This window comes from Meles meles, chromosome 7 (assembly GCF_922984935.1).
Source record: "Meles meles chromosome 7, mMelMel3.1 paternal haplotype, whole genome shotgun sequence".
In the NCBI taxonomy this organism is placed as follows: domain Eukaryota; kingdom Metazoa; phylum Chordata; class Mammalia; order Carnivora; family Mustelidae; genus Meles; species Meles meles.
In genome coordinates, this window is record NC_060072.1 from 68,600,602 (window position 1) to 68,619,858 (window position 19,257).

The window sequence follows — 19,257 nt, forward strand, 5'->3', positions numbered from 1 at the left end:
ATTCTTCTACATATAGCTGTCCAGTTTCCCCAGCACCATTTATTGAAGAGACTGTCTTTTTTTACCGTATATTTTTTCCTGCTTTGTCAAAGATTATTTGACCATAGAGTTGAGGGTCCATATCTGGGCTTTCTACTCTGTTCCACTGGTCTATGTGTCTGTTTTTATGCCAGTACCATGCTGTCTTGGTGATCACAGCTTTGCAGTAAAGCTTCAAATCAGGTAACGTGATGCCCTCAGTTTTGTTTTTGTTTTTCAACATTTCCTTAGCAATTCGGGGTCTCTTCTGATTCCATACAAATTTTAGGATTATTTGCTCCAGCTCTTTGAAAAATACCAGTGGAATTTTTTTTTTTTTTTATTCTTCTCCTATCCCCCTACCCCCCCATGTTGCTTCTCCATGTCCTCATATCAGGGAGATCATATGATAGTTGTCTTTCTCCAATTGACTTATTTCACTAAGCATGATACGCTCTAGTTCCATCCATGTCGTCGCAAATAGCATGATTTCATTTCTTTTGATGGCTGCATAGTACCCGAATGTTTATAGCAGCAATGTCTACAGTAGCCAAACTATGGAAAGAACCTAGATGTCCATCAACAGATGAATGGATAAAGAAGATGTGGTATATATACCGGTGGAATTTTGATTGGAATGGCATTAAAAGTATAGATTGCTCTAGGCAGTATAGACATTTTAACAATGTTTATTCTTCCGATACAAGAGCATGGAACGGTCTTCCATCTTTTTGTGTCTTCTTCCATTTCTTTCATGAGTGTTCTGTAGTTCCTCGAGTACAGATCCTTTACCTCTTTGGTTAGGTTTATTCCCAGGTATCTTATGGTTCTTGGTGCTATAGTAAATGGAATTGATTCTCTAATTTCCCTTTCTGTATTTTCATTGTTAGTGTATAAGAAAGCCACTGTTTTTTGTACATTGACTTTGTATCTTACCATGTTACTGAATTGCTGTATGAATTCTAGTAGTTTGGGGGTGGAGTCTTTTGGGTTTTCCATATAAAGAATCATGTCATCTGCAAAGCGAGTTTGAGTTCTTCATTGCCAATTTGGATACCTTTTATTTCTCTTTGTTGTCTGATTGCTGTTGCTAGGACTTCTAATACTATGTTGAACAAGAGTGGTGAGAGTGGGCATCCTTGTCATGTTCCTGATCTCAACAGGAAGGCTGCAAGCTTTTCCCATTGAGGATGATATTTGCTGTGGGTCTTTCATAGTTAGATTTTATGAGGTTCAGGAATGTTCCCTCTATCCCTATACTTTGAAGCGTTTTCATCAGGAACGGATGCTGGATTTTGTCAAATGCTTTTTCTGCATCAATTGAGAGGACCATGTGGTTCTTCTCTCTTCTCTTATTGATTTGTTCTATCACATTGATTGATTTGCGAATGTTGAACTATCCTTATAACCCAGGGATGAATCCCACCTGGTCATGGTGGATAATCTTTTTAATGTGCTGTTGGGTCGTGTTCACTAGGATCTTGTTGAGAATCTTAGTATCCATATTCATCAGTGATACTGGTCTGAAATTCTCCTTTTTTGTAGGGTCTTTGCCTGGTTTGCGGTTCAGGGTAATGCTGGCTTCATAAAAAGAGTCTGGTAGTTTTCCTTCTGCTTCAATTTTTTGAAATAGCTTCAGGAGAATAGGTGTTATTTCTTCTTTGAAAGTTTGGTAGAATTCCCCAGGGAATCCGTCAGGTCCTGGGCTCTTGTTTTTTGGGAGGTTTTTGATCACTGCTTCAATCTCGTTACTAGATATCGGTCTATTCAGGTTGTCAATTTCTTCCTGGTTCAATTTTGGGAGTTTGTAGTTTTCCAGGAATGCATCCATTTCATCTAGGTTGCTTAGCTTATTGACATATAACTGTCATATATCATATTATATATGATGATAACTTCTGATGATTGCTTCTACTTCCTTTGTGTTAGTTGTGATCTCTCCCTTTTCATTCACAATTTTATTAATTTGGGCTTTCTCTCTTTTCTTTTGGATTACTGTGGCCAATGGTTTATCTATCTTATTGATTCTTTCAACTTTTTAGGATTCACTTAGTGTTTGTTGTCTCACAGTCTCTCGCATGCCTTTTTCTCTTTTATTTACCTGCTGTGGAGGTTGGACTGTTCTCCTTTCCTAGCAAATGCTAGGATGGATAGATGACACAACCCTGGACTCCCATAGTAACATTAGGAATGTTTTCAGCATTCATGGTCTTTACTTTTCACAGTTCCATTTCTGTTGAGTGAAAGAGACAAGGTGGTCAGAATGACAGTAATTTTGAAGACTATCAATGGCAGTATAAAATAAAGAGAGCGGGGCTTAAGGAAAATGATAGCGAACTACAGAATCAGATGCTAAGGGAAGTTTTGGTGATTATGAATCATTGGCACATAAATCATTTTTAATACACTGTGGTACAGAGTATTCTTTTGAGAAATCTAGTGGGCCCATAAGCTGAGATGCATGACTCCTTCCAAGGATGGGCAATATCACTGAAAAATGCTTGGTTAACCTCAACTTAGCCATATTTTTAAAGAGGAGAAAGAATCAGTAGACAGCAGAAACTACTCATGCATAGGAAACAGAGATGAAGCAGGGAGAGGAGGCAAGGGAGGTGGAATTTGAAAAATCCATTAATCAAACGTGTTTTGTTTTGTTTTTTTTCCCTCTGAAACACAGCAGGGGAGGTAAGTTTGTGGATGGTACTTGAATTTGCAGGTGGAAAAGAGGAAATGTTCATATGCTCTGTAAATTGGTAGGAGAGGTTATTTGCTAAGGTTGCATTGGGATTGGAGGCTTCTATCTTGGGTACAGTATTTGCCTGGAACAGAAGCAAAGACAAATACAAAGCTTACTAAGGAGTGGTGATGGGTTAGTACTGGTCAGCCCACTCTCCTACTTGGAGAGTCTTTGAATTCTCTTCTCAGAATTCTTTGACTAGCATGGGCAGTTTTTTTCTTTTTCTTGGTTTGATTTAACTTTGTGATTTGCCGTAGAAACAGCTTGGGACAATTGAAATTACATTGATTGGATTTGCATGTTTTTGTTACTTTTCCCTGAGCTTAGATTGGGGTCCCCTTTAACTGTGAGAACCCAATACCATCAATATAGTCAGGGGTTCCATGTGTTTTTGACTCAAGTTGGACTTAACATTCATCCCAGTGCTATTTTGTACATGTTTTAAATCAGGAAAGCAATCAGGTCCCACTCTGCTTCGTGCTCTCTCTTGCAACATGCTCTGGCTCTTTTTACCATTCTCTATACACTATTATATGTGCTCTTTCTGCAGGACCTTTGGCTAAAGTGACTTCTTTACCTAACAAGTGCCCCTGTCCCTCCTCCTGTCTCTCATACTTAAATAAATACATGGCTTTCATCTTTCAAGACATTGGCTTTTACTTGACCTCTTCATAAAGCTGTCTAAAGCTAGAGTTATTCTCCTTTTCTCTCTCTGAATAATAATTCTCTCAGTTCAAATCTTTATTTTCTTAGACTGTAATTTTCTTGTGGAAATGACTGCATATCCCATTTCTTTTAGATCCACTCACCTTTGTCTAGTACCGGGCATGTATTAAGTCTTAATAAATGCTCATGCATTAAATTATTTCCAATGTGTTTTATTTTTATTTTTTTATAAAGATTTTATTTATTTATTTGACAGAGAGAGATCACAAGTAGATAGGCAGGCAGAGAGAGAGAGAGAGAGGGAAGCAGGCTCCCTGCTGAGCAGAGAGCCCGATGTGGGACTTGATCCCAGGACCCTGAGATCATGACCTGAGCCGAAGGCAGCGGCTTACCCCACTGAGCCACTCAGGCTCCCTGTGTTTTATTTTTATTTAGTAATTATAAGAGTTGATATTTAAAATATGTCACTCTCTATATTTGTTTTCTATTGTACTGCTACAGATAATGGTTGTTACAATGAAATATTGTTGACATTTCAGGACCTCTTAATAAGCTTTATCAATTTAGTAACTTAAAATATTATTTTTAATTTAAATTTTATTTTCCTTTCTTCATTTTCATGGTTCTGTACATGCTTGACTGGTCCCAAGTCATGACTCTTAAGGATGTCGTGGTAACCTGGCGGAGAATTCTTGGGTTAAACTGTTCTTACATTCCATCCCTGAAATGTTTTTTTCAGCTGTTATGATATGCTTCTTCACCTTTTTCCCCCTCTAGTTTAACCCTGATGATAAAATTACTTCTTTTTTCTTTTTTTTTTTAAGATTTTATTCATTTATTTGACAGACAGAGATCATAAGTAGGCAGAGAGGCAGGCAGAGAGAGAGAAGAGGATGCAGGCTGCCCACTGAGCAGAGAGCGTGATGCGGGGCTCGATCCCAGGACCCTGAGATCATGACCTGAGCCTAAGGCGGAGGCTTTAACCCACTGAGCCACCCAGGCACCCTAAAATTACTTATTTTATCCCCTGAACTTTTACTATTCCTTCTCCTGTCAGTTCTATAAAGCAATGATATGTCTGGTATATTTAGCATAGGAAAATACACTGCTAATGTTATGTGTAATAACTTTTCCTTTTTTACTTAACTCATTAATTATTAGTAATACCATCTATCTTGTAATTTGGTTGTTATTGGGAAATGGTAATTTGCCTGATTCACTCAAGCCAAGGAACTTTTTATGGGATAAAAAAGTACAAAGGGGGGCGCCTGGGTGGCTCAGTGGGTTAAAACCTCTGCCTTCGGCTCAGGTCATGATCTCAGGGTCCTGGGATCGAGCCCCGCATCGGGCTCTCTGCTCCGCATCGGGCTCTCTGCTCCGCATCGGGCTCTCTGCTCCGCAGGGAGCCTGCTTCCTCCTCTCTCTCTGCCTGCCTCTCTGCCTACTTATGATTTCTGTCTGTCAAATCAATAAAATATTTTTTAAAAAAAAGTACAAAGGAAACATTTAGGGGCACCTGGGTGGCTCAGTAGGTAGAGCCTCTACCTTCGGCTCAGGTCATGATCCCAGGGTCCTGAGATTGAGCCTCGAATTGGGCTCTCTGCTCAGCAGGGAGCCTGCTTCCCCCCTGTCCCAACCTCTGCCTACTTGTGATCTCTATCTGTCAAATAGATAAATAAAATCTTAAAAACAAAGAAGGAAACATTTAAGTTGAATCACAAATTACAAAGTAATTATCAAACATTTATTATTTACTACAAAATAAATTTTTTACAAAGCTATGCATGGGATAAAAATACGTACTTGTGTTTATTTTAGGACTCAAGTATTTTAAGTCCAGTGCAGGATGGAACAAGGAAACCTCAGATTGACAGCAATAAGAGCAATAACTACTGGATTGTAAAGGAGGTCAGTCCATGTCAAATATTTTCATACGGGGTTGTATTTGTGTGGCAAGTGACTTTTGTTTGTGTATTACATTTAATGTTATAGTCCTTATATTTAATGCTTTTCTTCTTTTTAAAGATTTTGATTAGACTAAGTAAACTGTGTGTCCAGAATAAAAAGTGTCGGAATCAGCATCAACGATTACTGAAAAATATGGGAGCTCATTCAGTGGTGTTGGATCTTCTGAAGATACCCTATGAAAAGGTTAGTGCTTAGTTACTTCTTTTGGAAAAAAAAATATTTTGATATGATCTCAAATACATAGCAAAGGTACAAGAATTTTTTTCCTGAACGACTTGGAAGTGAGTCACCAAGCTGATCAGCCCTGAGCCCTTTAGTATGTGGTTCCTGCAGAAAGGACACCCTTCTTTCTGCACAACCACGTGTCAAGCTTCTGGATCAGGAAAGAGCATGACACTTGACAGCCACTTAATCCTCAGGCGCTGGTCACATTTCTCTCATCATCTCAACTGTGTCCTTTTTGACAAAATGGCTCACTTCAGAAACAGCTGCTGTTTCGTTGTCATGTCTGTTCATCTCCTCTTGCTGGAACTCTTAGGAAATTGACACTTTGGAAGACTGTTCCTTCATTTGGACCAGCGAATATTGCCTTGTGATTAGACTCAGTTATGCATCTTTGCCAGAACATAACAGAAGTGAGGATCATTTCTTCCCACCACTCCCTATCAGGAGGCAACCAATTTTGATTTTGGTCCCATTCCTGATGGTGTTTACTTTGATCACTTGATTAAGGTGGTGTCTGCCCGGATTCTCCATGGTGAAGGACTCATTTTCCCTTGGTAATTAATGAGTATTTTGTGGAGGGCTTCTTCGAAACTGAGTAAATATCTCCTTCGTCATCAAACTTTCAATCTATTTATTCACTTATTTATTTTAATCTGTAAATTATGGGTGCTCATTTTATTCCCTAGGTTATGCTAGGCGTCTCTGATTAACACTTTGATTCTCAGATGCTCCGCAGTCTGCCCCATGGCTCCCCTTTGAGCTAGCTTCTCTGTCCTCTAACATGTGCATCATTCTTGAGTAGTTCCTTGTTTTTCACACATGAAGATGTTCCAGGATCATCTTGAATTTTTCTTTTTTTTTTTGGTTCCAACCCTGGAATCAGCCATTTCTTTAAGTGGTTCCAGTTCCATTTGGGGGAGAATGATGTGTAGAAACAAAGTTCTGAGAGCTAACTGTATGTATTGCTTTTGGGGTTTTAATCTTCTAGGCCCCCTAAATAGACAAAGCCAGGGACCATATGTGTGTGTTGAAATAGTTACTCATTTGTTAATACTGTAAATAGTTAATCTTCCTAATCTTCCATCACTGCAGTGGGCGCTTCGCCATAGGGACACCCTCTGGCTCTCACTCAGGCTCTGACAGCCCCAGGGTGGGTGCCCTCCTTATCTCCCAGGTGCTACCTGCCCTGCCAGGCCTCTCCTGGTGTGGATGTTCTCCCCACCTGGACTTGCACTCCTCCAGTGGGGTTGCTCCCCAATTCAGCTTACCTTTTTTTTTTTTTTTTTTTTAAGATTTTATTTATTTATTTGACAGAGAGAGATCACAAGTAGGTAGAGAGGCAGGCAGAGAGAGAGGAGGAAGCAGGCTCCCCGCAGAGCAGAGAGCCCGATGCGGGACTCGATCCCAGAACCCCGAGACCATGACCTGAGCCGAAGGCAGCGGCTTAATCCACTGAGCCACCCAGGCGCCCCTCAGCTTACCTTTTAACATGTAAACTCAGTTCTACCCTTCCTTAGGTGACATAATTCATTCTATGGCACAGAATGCAATAAAAGAATTATTGAAAGACAACAAAAGGTATTAAATTCTCAACATTTATTACCCATATTATTTCATCTTTGATATTGTAACATGGCATTGGACACGTAATCGAGTCCCTTTTTCTAATTATAAAACTTGGTGCTCAGTATTTTACTACTACATTATGTTTCTAGATTTGCTCCGTTTTGGTAACTGGGTGGTGCAGAAATAAACAAACAAAAGAATAAGAGGAGAGGGCACCTGTGCGGCTCAGGGGGTTAAGTCTCTGTCTTCGGCTTGGGTCATGATCTTGGGGTCTTGGTATCGAGTCCCGCATCGGGCTCTCTGCTCAGCGGGGGGCCTTCTTCCTCCTCACTCTCTGCCTGCCTCTCTGCCTACTTGTGACCTCTCTCTCTGTCAAATAAGTAAATAAAATCTTAAAAAAATCGTAAGAGGAGAGTTTCAAAGAAATGTCAAATATAATGGCACTGGTCCAGTGTTTTTCTGTGTTGGCCAGTTTTTCAGTGGGAATTGGGTATTGCTGTGGCTGAAGTCTCTTTGATGTCTTTGAACCATCCCTGCATTACACAAATAAAGGAAAGTGTTAGTAGATTTTGAATTAAAATTTCCTATTTTTAGGTCAGGAATGAAATTTTTCGTCTCATTTACTTGTCTAATTAAATCACCCCTATTTTATATATGAGGAAATGGGTCTATTAATGATGTTGGGCTGTTTGTTTAGTTATAGATGGCATAAACTATAGACTCTTAGAAAAAAACAGAAAACATTAAGTTATTTATTAAAACTACTACTCAAAACATGAGTCCATTTTGTATCTCTGACACTGACTGCATGACAAATTGGATAATCAACTACCCAGAAAAAATTTAGATGGTTTCAGTAATACTGTTGAAAGACTACTATTAAGGAGAGAAGTTTGCATTCTTTTTGAATTTTGAGACTTGGAATTTCTTGTTGAGATTCCTATAAGTGAATGATAGTGTTACGGGATTTTGGAAAATGACAGTGAATAAGGAAAGCAACTTACGAGTGCATGTGTTCGTAAAGAAGGGGGCCCCAAAAGTTCGAGGAATAGAGGAGATCACAAAGCAAAGACGAAAGGTAAAACAAAGAGGTGGAAATAGATTAGAAAAATAGCAAAAGTATGGGTATTAAGGACGGCATGTGTTGTGAGGAGCACCGGGTGTTATACACAACTAATGAATTGTTGAACACTACATCAAAAATTAATGATGTACTATATGTTGGCTAATTGAACATAATAAAAAATAAAAATAGCAAAAGGTGAAGGTGGGAGGAGGGGAGGCTTGAGATGAGGTCAGAAATACATATATATATACACACACACATATATGTATATATGTATATGCATATGTATATATATACATATATGTGTGTATATATATATATGGAGAGAGAGAGAGAGAAATTTACAGAGAGGCAGGAATAGAGGAAAAGTGAGTGGAGAGAAGAAAGAGACTAGGGACAAGGCAAGAGGATGAGGGATGATGGATTCTGGGAAAAGCAGCAGGTAGGGAAGAGTTTGAGAAGAAGGATCTAGAAGGTAGGGAAAGAGGAGAAAACAGGAAAGAGGAAGATTCAGGTACATAGAAATACTGGGAAAGAGAGCAAGTCCCAGAGAAGGAAGGGATGAGAGGGATGGGGTGAAGCAGAAAAGGGAGGGAACAGAGAGATTGAGGGGACAGAGAGAGAAAGAGAGAGAGAGAGAGAAAGGCAGGACAGGTGAGCTATGGGCACCAAGACTAGACACAGGGGTGGGGAGGAAGATGCAGCCATGGGCAGATGGGAGAATGTAGTGGGCAAGCAGAGAGGTTGGGAAGAAAGAGAGACTGAAATGAAGAGGGGTTGAGAGAGTGGAGCAGAACAGGTAATTGAAGGAAAAATAAAGAGAAAGAAACATCTAGAAGATGGTGGGGGTTGATGGTAAGAGCGGGGATTATGGGGGCACGGGGGAGGTGTAGAAACAGAAAGGGCACATAGGAGGAGCATAACACAGTAGCAGAGAGGAAAAGAGTCCACGTGGGAAAGAAAATTCTCTTTCATAATACTTGGTTTTATGGTTTATTTGTTTTGTCACTACTCTTTCACCTATAGAATGATGAAAAGATGAACGAAGTGATGAATCTGGCCCACACTTTCCTGCAGAATTTCTGCCGGGGAAATCCACAGAACCAAGTTCTCCTTCATAAACATCTGAATTTGTTTTTAACTCCCGGTGTAAGTATTTTAGTGACTTCTAATATTGATAGTAAAGTGTCCATCCAATTCATTTTAGCAGCATTGATGAATGGAATTTTATTAGTCTTCACCAGCTTATTTTTTTCCTTATAGGGGTTTTCTCCCTAAAACGAATCTGGTTTTTTGTTTTTTTCATTAAGGAAACATTCATAGAAAGTGGAAATACTACATGAATTTTACCTGCAAGTGACCATTTCCTTTATATGTATATAGTTTAACATTAGGGAAAAATGTGGTAGGACCAATAACAATGGCAGTGCCATGAGTAAGAGAAATACGGAAAACTCTGTAAAATGTGTCAGTGGATATTAGGGAAGAGCTAACTTTGAGTAACAGATAATTAATCTCAAGAATCTCGTTGCCGACACGTTGACCTTTATGATAATCAACTCTTTTTTCCAACTAAATTCCTTTGTGAGCTCAGTTTGCTTTTAATGGTGAATGAGCTCTTTGCATTCTATAGAAGGCTTGCCCAGGAAACTCACTATGGCTTTGTATAAAATAGAACACTGATCACAAGCAGGGAAATTAGTGTAAGTACTGTAAAACGGAAAATTGATCTTGTCAGAATTACAAGGGCATATCCCTCTCTGGTTAGCTCCTGGAAGCAGAAACCATGCGGCACATCTTCATGAACAATTACCATCTCTGCAATGAGATCAGCGAGAGAGTTGTGCAACACTTTGTGCATTGCATCGAGACACACGGCCGCCATGTGGAGTACCTGAGGTTTCTGCAAACAATTGTAAAAGCAGATGGTAAATATGTGAAGAAATGCCAGGATATGGTAATGACAGAGGTATGTGCGCGGTTTGTGTTTTAACAGCTTCACATAAGTCATATGTGCAAGTGTGTGTTTTCTGTAAATGTGTAGTGTGAAAAGCCCCCACAACATAGGTGGGGAATAATTTCATTCTGATGTCTTATGCAACAAGTATATTTTGTTTAAATCTAGTGAAGTAACATACCATTAAGTTGATTGCATAATTTTCCGAGTTTATTTTTCCTTTTGATCCTTAAAGAATTTGTGCATTTTAAAGAGCAAAATTCTGAGAAATGTTGCAGTTGAGAATGAAAGTGACACATTTTTATATTTTTTAAATTTTCAAGCTGTAACAAAGATGGTTGTAACTTTGTTTTCCCACTGCCTTTTTTTGATCTATTCCTGAAAGAAAGAATTGGTGTTCTTTGTTACTATTTGTAGAAGGGTTTGAAGGGAATTGAGTTAATTAATAGAAATTAGCCATCAGTGATTTATTATATGTGGAAACGTAAGTTGAAAATTTAAGAAACACAGACGGTTGAAGCTCCTCATTTATTTTGCTCTCTTCATTGTGATGTTTGACATTGAGTGAGATTTATGCAATGGGTAAGTTACTCACTAGGAACCAAGTGGTACTTTAGAGAAATTGAGCCCATTTGAGTAAATTACTGCTCTGTGACCTAATAGTTCTCTAAAGGCCTGTATGGATTAAGGCAGCTTTCAACCGTGGCTATCAAACAGTTGTATAAATGTAATAGATTATATTGACATGAGGGGATTTTCATAATTATGTACTTTCAATTTATAGTGGGGAGGGGGGTTTCTATATTGAGGTAATGTGAGTCCCTCCTGCCCCATAGAAATCTTAAAATTAATTCAGCTTAAAGCCTTGAATTTTTAATGCAAATTATTGTTATGAAGCATTTTTTTTAACATATGATGTATTTTTTTTTAAAGATTTTATTTATCAAGTAGGCAGAGAGGCAGGCAGAGAGAGAGAGAGGGAAGCAGGCTCCCTGCTGAGCAGAGAGCCCGATGCGGGACTCGATCCCAGGACCCTGAGATCATGACCTGAGCCGATGGCAGCGGCTTAACCCACTGAGCCACCCAGGTGCCCCGTTATGAAGCATTTTAAAGAACATTTTAAACTTGTAAAATTTACTTTTTCCTTATCTATATTTACATTTGTAATTGTTCTTCATTGCCTAGAAATGTGGGAGCTAATTTGATTTTGCATTATGATCACCAAGGAAAGGATTAAAATGGGAAAGTAGCAAATAAAAATTAGCAAAAATTTATGACTCCTCTTAGGCGAAGTGTTTTTATGTGGAAAGAAGTATTTGTAATATTATATCGTGTTGACATATAATACATATTTTGACACATATGCATTCTCTTTCCACAAAACGTTCAAAGCAAGCCAGATGTCTTAATCGATTTAAATCTGTTACCAATTTAATTAAAATAGAGAAAAAACATATCCCCCAAATATCTCCTATTGGGGTTAGAAAATTGGTACTGAAAATAGACAGTAAGATATTATGGAGTTTGAGCAATAAAATTACCACCTGCTGGAACTCTCCAATAAAACTGAATAAACAAAACAGGAAGGAAAATGTATATCCTAACCCCCCCTGCTTATTTCTTTGTTTCTTTCTCTCTCTCTTTAAGTCTTCTTTTTCTCCATTTCTCTCATCTCCAATTTTACCTCCATTCCCTGCTGGTGCCCATGACACATGGAATTTCCAGATTCTTGTGAAGTTGCAAGTTGGCTCAAAGTACATGCTTTTTTATTCCGTCACTGTTGAAGGGGGGTGGTATCGTACTCTGCTTTGGTAAAATGAGACTTAGGAGATTTCTCGTGTCTTGGCACTGGCATCTTCCATTTTGAAGTAGACGGAAGAAACTTTCTTGAAATATTTTGCAGGTTTAATTTCAGGGGATAACTCACTGGCGAATGATTAACTATCATCCATGCCATTGAATTCCTGTCCCTGTCCACCTCTCCCCTATCTCCCTGGCTGTTTTTGATAGTATTCACTTGGCACCTGACTAGAATCTTTTTACCACCCTGCCTTGGTGTAGTTCTGCTTTTGCAATATTATCTGTGTGTTGTTTTATAAAGACATGCATGTGTTTCCAAATAGACCAAATCTTTGGCAATAGTTTCAAGGACGAACATTTGGACTGCTATGTAGACTCTCTTATTATCATTTCAGTTGATAAATGGGGGTGAAGATGTGCTGATATTTTACAATGATAGAGCATCATTTCCCATCCTTCTCCATATGATGTGTTCAGAGAGAGACCGAGGGGATGAGAGTGGCCCCTTAGCCTACCACATCACACTGGTGGAGCTGCTGGCAGCGTGCACAGAGGGGAAGAACGTCTACACTGAAATCAAGTGCAATTCCCTTCTGCCCTTGGACGACATAGTGAGGGTGGTGACCCATGACGACTGCATCCCTGAGGTAAGCCTGGCAAAAGCTTAGCAGCCACGAAATTGTTATTAATACAGAGTGCAGACGTCCCCGTACTGTTTACAATGAGATAATGTATTTAGTCAAGAAATTGTACTTCACTATATAATGAGGAAGAGTTAAAAGAGCATATCAAGTTCCCTTTCTTAGTTGTACAAGAAGCTCTGAAAGACAATAAACTTTTTCAGAGTAGAGCCACTATGCATTTACTGGAAGCCTCTCTAGGAGTCTCTTAAATTCTAAGTATGGCAATGTGATAAAATGGAGATTGGACTTGTTACCTCTGGTATGTTCTCAAGCATGTAATAGATGCTTCATAAATAGCTCACGATCACTGATAGGCCGGGCTGGGATGGTGCATCAGTATCATCTATTAGACTCTGTATGTTTACCTTGCTTGATGGAATAAGTGCATTCTTGGAAATATGGACACACATTTTGCTTTATTCACACATTATTTCTTATGCTCTGTCCTTGTTTGCCTCTGATAATAGGGAAAAAAACTCATTAAAAATTGGTTTTCTGCCAACAGGATTAATGAGGCTTCCAGGAATATACATTGCAATAATCTCTTCCTTTTCTACTGTTGTGGTGTATTGTTGCAAAGTTCATAAATGTGTGATGCATCAAATATGATAGAAATCTAAACATTTTAATTCGTAGTAACTTAAAAGGGTGTCAGATTAAGCTTCCCAGTAGTCCTATGTAGTGATGGACTTAAAAGTATATTTTTGTGAAATTTTGTGGAATTACTGACAGTTCATACCAAGGGTACCTCATGCTTTTTTTTTTTTTTTTTTTTTTTTGGTACCTCATGCTTTGATTGCTTTGAAGTGAAATGGCCAAGAAAGGAATACTGTAGTGATTAAATTCATGGGTTCTGTCTGTATTTGAGGTCCAGATTGTGACTGTGCTTTTTCCCACATTCTGGTCTTTCTGACCGTACCACTCTGAGCCCTTACGTTCACTTACCTTATTCCTTTTCACCCTTCTTATCTTGATTCAAGCATTTCTTCTGTAAGGAACACTTCCATGGCCTCCCACAGCAGAATTATAAGAGTCTACAATTTAAAATTTGGCATCTGAATTTTGTTAATAAAGGTCTGCATCCTTCACATGCTTTCCCAAGATTATAAATGTGAGGAGAGTAGCAACTGGGCTGTTCTGTTTACCATTGTATTACCTGAACCCGAGTCTATACTTAATAAATATGTTTTGAATGAAGGAACAAATGAATTAAAGAATGAGTCAGAATCCTGGATCCTTTACTTCTAGATTTGTGACTGATTCCAACAGGTTGCTTAACCTTTGTGATCTTCAATTTGCACAGTTTTAAAGTGAAACGATTATAGTATGTAACTTGAGAGGATTGCTGGAGGATGGAACTAAGAAAGATATTACGTACAAAATGCTGAAGGTGTTTGGCATGTAGCAAACAATGAATAAATATGAGCTGCTGTCAAGGTGATTATGATAATGCACTGAGTGGTTCTGATGTGTCCCTACCCTATAATCAGTTCTTGACACAGGCACCCCGTCTGCTTTTTGGCCTTATGAAAGCCGGCCCTGTATTCCTTATATTCTAACTTGGATTCTGTGAATCCTTGAAATTATTGACATGATTTTGTATGTATATGCATTGGGGTGGTTTATAGCACCCATCCCATTATTTATTTATTTATTCATTGAGAGAGAGAGAGCACCTGTGAGCTGGGGAGAGGGGCAGAGAGAAAGAGAGAATCCCAAGTGGACTCCGCACCGAGCATGGAGCATGAGCTGGGGCTCGATCTCACGACCCTGAGATCATGATCTGAGTTGAAATCAAGAGTCAAATGCTTAACCGAATGAGCCACCCAGATGCCCCTCATCACATTTTCATTAAAAACAAACAAACAAACAAACAAAAAAAAACCAGGGAAAGAGAAGAAACACAAAAAGTACTCCCCTATACACTTTAGAAATACTCTGTGTTGGTGAGGCTCATCTCAGTCCTTTATGAGGAATTTTGTTAGATATGAGAACGAATGTTGCTACATCTCAATATAACTTTTTTTTCTAAACTACAAGCCTCTTTCTTCTCAGAAATAGTAACAAATATTTCTGAATGACAATAAAGTACTATTTAATCAACACATTTAAACGTTATATTAGAACTCTCTTGATTACAAATGACAGAAAGCTAACTTAAACTGTTTAAATAAAAAAAGGACTTTTGTTGGCTCCTGTATTTGGGAATTTGAAGGATAGTTGTTCTGATGGCTCAAGAGGTTCAAACAGTGTCAGTTTCCATCTCTTTTGCCATTTTTCTTTGTGGTTTTGCCTCATTCTTTTCTTCTGAGCATAATTGTCCTCCCTGTACTTGTGGAAGATGGCCTCCTGGAGTTTGGGTTTACTTGTTCCATTTTTGTAATGAGCGAGAGAGAGAAAGAATGATAGAGAGAGAGATAAAGAATGATAGAGAAACAGAGAATGACAGAGACGAGAGAGAATGACAGAATGTCAGGGACAGAGAGAAGGGGAGGGAGAGGAAGAGAAAGGAAGACAGGGAAAGGGAATGCATTTGACTCTCAGTGTCTCAACTAGGATAGACTTGGTTTACATCTGGTGTACTTGTGCATTCCAGTCACTGGGGGCAGGGGAATAGGCTACTGGGTCAGGGCCTGGAGAGTTTTAGTTAAGAGAAGGGAATGCTTTCTTAGGTAGACATAAAACATGCTATAATCCACGATAGTAACTAACCCAGATTTTATTTAACTTTTCACATTTGATATTTGAAAATGAACAATGAAGAAAACTCACTTTCTTTTGTATTTGAAACTTGCACAGGTTAAAATTGCTTATGTGAATTTTGTTAATCACTGTTATGTGGACACTGAAGTGGAAATGAAAGAAATCTACACGAGTAACCACATTTGGAAATTATTTGAGAACTTCTTGGTGGACATGGCAAGGGTGAGTTACACTTTCATCATTAAACACGGCTTCATGGTTAGTTATGTTTTTGATACATATTTTGACTAAACAGGATCAAGGATCTGGATGAAAATTTGGAATTAAACCCTCCAACTTTGGATGTAATCCACGACTTTCAAAAAGTTGTGCATGCATTTTGCAAGATTGTGAATGAGATTTAATGAGTTCATATACACAAAATACCCAGTATAGTGTGTATAGAAACGAGGTATCCATTTCTACTTCCACCACTGGCTCTATCGGTTTGTTACTAGGTGGAATTTCAGTGGCCTTTTCACATGGATTGGGGAAGACATTGGCAGAGGTCAATTTGTATTCAGCCTCTTATCATGGATGCAATTACAAACCATAGAAGAGATCTCGGGAGGCCTTGACCACGGCTTTCAGACAGACGGGTACTTGACCAGAGTACCCAAGGCTTAACATTGCTCAGTGCTGCCTATTCAAAGTTTTCTTTGGGAGAGAGCTCCAGAAATTGAATCATCTGGTTTGACTCGTCAGTCAAAATAGGTCCTGCTTTTTACTGAGTCCATTTCCTCCCGTTTGGCCTTTTGGGGGGAATTGGAAAGGACATGTGGAGCTGGTTGGCATTTTCTAGATATTGTCTAGCATGTGTTTTTGAGTAAAATTGAGTGAATGAATGAATGAATGAAGAAAGGAAGGAAGGACTCTTCTTTATAGGTAGCAGTTAATTTTAGTTGGTATATCTTTGCCTCCCCTCAACATTTTTTGGCATGTTGAACTGTCATAACATATAGGGTCTATTATTTTAGCTTTTTTGATCTTTAATTTTCCCTTTGAAATCATGGGATATAATGTTCAAATAAGAGTTTCACTAATGAGGGGTGCCTGGGTGGCTCAGTGGGTTAAGCCTCTACCTTCGGCTCAGGTCTTAATCTCAGGGTCCTGGCATTGAGCCCCACATCAGGCTCTCTGCTCAGCAGGGAACCTGCTCTTCCCCCCCCCCCCCCCCCCCGCCCGCCACTGCCTCTCTGCCTGCTTTTCTGCCTACTTGTGATATATCTCTCTCTGTGTCAAATAAATAAATAAAATCTTTGGAAAAAAAAGTTTCACTAATGGAAGATAGTGTATAGATAATCCCTAGACCTGTGATGACTTATGGGGGCTGTCCCAGTTTTTTTGACTCTCTACATTCCCAAGTACTGGTAGCTTTACACATGCCTTATTTAGATGTATTTGGAGGAAAGGGGGGTTAGTGAGGTGCATATTTCCACTGTCTTAGAAGAATGGATGCTGACAGCCTCCCTACAACCCTTTTTAGAAGGAAGGAAGACAAGAGGGATATAAGAAAACGCTAACTCAGACTCAGACATAAGGGCCTTGTGGGTGAAATGTGCCTATTTTACCTTCCATGTGGTGTCGTCTAAGCCAACGCCACCATGTTCACGCATGTGTGGAGTAAGGCAGTCCTTACTTTACTTCATTTCTAAAGAATGAAAAACCACTCGTTGCCTCTGGCAGGCAAACCAGCACTTGTGGAGTTATCTTCTTGTTTTACATATGATTTTCATACCCCTCATATTGACCCCCATGTCCTTGTGAAAGCCCTTGCATCTGCTGGGCTACAAGGATTGCTAGAGACCTTGAAGTAAAGGATGGGTTTATGCCGATGACTGAGCTTTAAAATTGCCCGTGGGGGAAGATATTAAAGAGATTATAGACTGATTTGCAGAGCTGCACAGTGCCACGGACTAAAGATAAGCTTGACAGGACCAAGGTCACATTCTAGGCAGCATGAGCTGCAAAGCTACAAGGAGTTTTATCTTTTAAACCAAAGAAAGCTGGTGGTCACAGCCGTTGGTTATGCCACTCTGGAAGCACCTGATGTATTCTAAAGCTACAATGTATGTATTCTTTTTTGTAAAGAAAGCATGCATGCTAGGAAGGGTTTTTATTTTAACCATTTTGACTAAGTAGACATTTAATGTTATTTATTATATAAAGGCTTGAAGGGATTTTGAGATCTTTTTACTCTATTCACTTATTATGTCTAACCACAACCTCTTAGCTATACCATAAAAAGCATTTTTTTCTTTCCTTCTGGTTTCGCTCTTATTTATATTTTAAAACAACAGCTCTCTTATCCCTTCACCAAGAATGACAAAGGATCACTCTTCCTATTTCAGGGAAGGGGCAGGAAACCTGTCTTTTCCGTAACTGGGCTTTGTCTTTTTGCCCTTGAAGAGAGATTAAGGAGCTGCCGCATCCTCAAATTCAAATACAAAACATTGTTTAAATAAAGTAGAAGTGGCTTCCTAGGCAACCTTTCAGTTGTATAGATCAGTAATTCTCAAACTTCAGCGAACATCAGAATTGTCTGGAGTGTTTTTTAAAATAGATTGCTGAGCACTATCCCAGAGTATCTGTTGCAGTAGGTGTGAGCCTTTGCCTTTTTAACACGTTCCCAGGTGATGCTAAAGCTGCCGGTCCAGGGGCCACACTTTGGGAACCACTGCAGGAGAATATAGTAGTTTCAGAGTAGGTGCTTCAGAGGCATTAGCCAGACCAGAGTTCAAGTCCAGATTCTGCCTCTTCCTAGTTCAGTTACCTTGAGCAAAGGAGTTAACCCCTTTGACTCAGTTTCCTTATTTGTAAACGGATCCATTAACACATTCCTCGTAGAGTTATCAGGAGGCTTCAGTGAGATAATGCATACTCAGAGAGCTGGTAACATCCTCTATTTTATCCATATCATGGTAACATCACTAGTATTTTAGTACAGGGGTATATGTAGGCTTTAAAGCAATTTCAACAAGATTCCTCAATACCTATACCAGTAACAATGTTGAGGATACTCAAAAGGAGGACCAGGCAGTACAGGCAAGAGCCAGAAACCATGTCTTTGAAACTGGACATGCGCTGTAGTGACTTGACAGAGAGGTGGGCTAAATGCAGATGTTCCCATGAAACGATGACATCCTGGAACAGCTGATTTATGTCAGTGGGGAATGGTGAAGGTGATCTGAAGGAAGGTATGTGGTGAAATGGACTGCAAGAATCATAAGCTCTTAAGGTTGGAAGAAACCAGCAGTCACATGGCTCACACTCTTTAGCACCTGCCTGTGTATTTCCAGCAGGAGTCATCTCACTCTTATTTGAGATAACCGGTTTCATTATTGCATAACTTTAATTGTGAAAAGCTTTTAATATTGAGACAAACTTATGATTATAACTTTTGCCTATGTCTTCCTTCTGTAGCGACATGGAATGATTCAGTTCGGTAGGTATTTACCATAAGTAACATATTCTTCTTACTGGTCATCTACTTTCAAATAATAAAGTCATACAAGTTAAAGAACTTAAGACTGACATCATGATTTTGCCCCTGAGTTCCAGAGAGATGAATTCGCTGGCATAGGGTGACTTGCCTAGCCAGAAGCAGAGCTGGGAATCTGCTGGGGTCTAACCCGGTGCTTTTTCCATAAAAGCTTCTTACATTTGTTCCCCTTCCTGTTTTCAATACACTTTCAGATTCTCTCCACGTTAGTGTTTGGAAAGGATGGCATTTAGGATGGGGTTTCAGGTGGGGGCCAGCCAGCACAAGGCAGATGATACTTTAATAGAAGTTTGGAGAACAGTCTTATTTACAAGGCAGAAGAAATAT

At 39.2% G+C, this 19,257-nt stretch overlaps 1 protein-coding gene across 2 annotated transcripts in view; it reads left to right on the forward strand.

Annotated features, from left to right (window-relative positions):
• The window catches only part of ITPR2 (inositol 1,4,5-trisphosphate receptor type 2), a 501,875-nt gene that overhangs the window by 222,321 nt on the left and 260,297 nt on the right, over positions 1-19,257 (forward strand). For both annotated transcript variants that reach the window (XM_046011092.1, XM_046011093.1), the window contains exons 27-32: positions 5,240-5,329; positions 5,447-5,572; positions 9,273-9,395; positions 10,015-10,215; positions 12,399-12,650; positions 15,486-15,611. In XM_046011092.1, the coding sequence (XP_045867048.1) occupies positions 5,240-5,329; positions 5,447-5,572; positions 9,273-9,395; positions 10,015-10,215; positions 12,399-12,650; positions 15,486-15,611 (918 nt within the window). The remainder of the gene's footprint in view (positions 1-5,239; positions 5,330-5,446; positions 5,573-9,272; positions 9,396-10,014; positions 10,216-12,398; positions 12,651-15,485; positions 15,612-19,257) is intronic.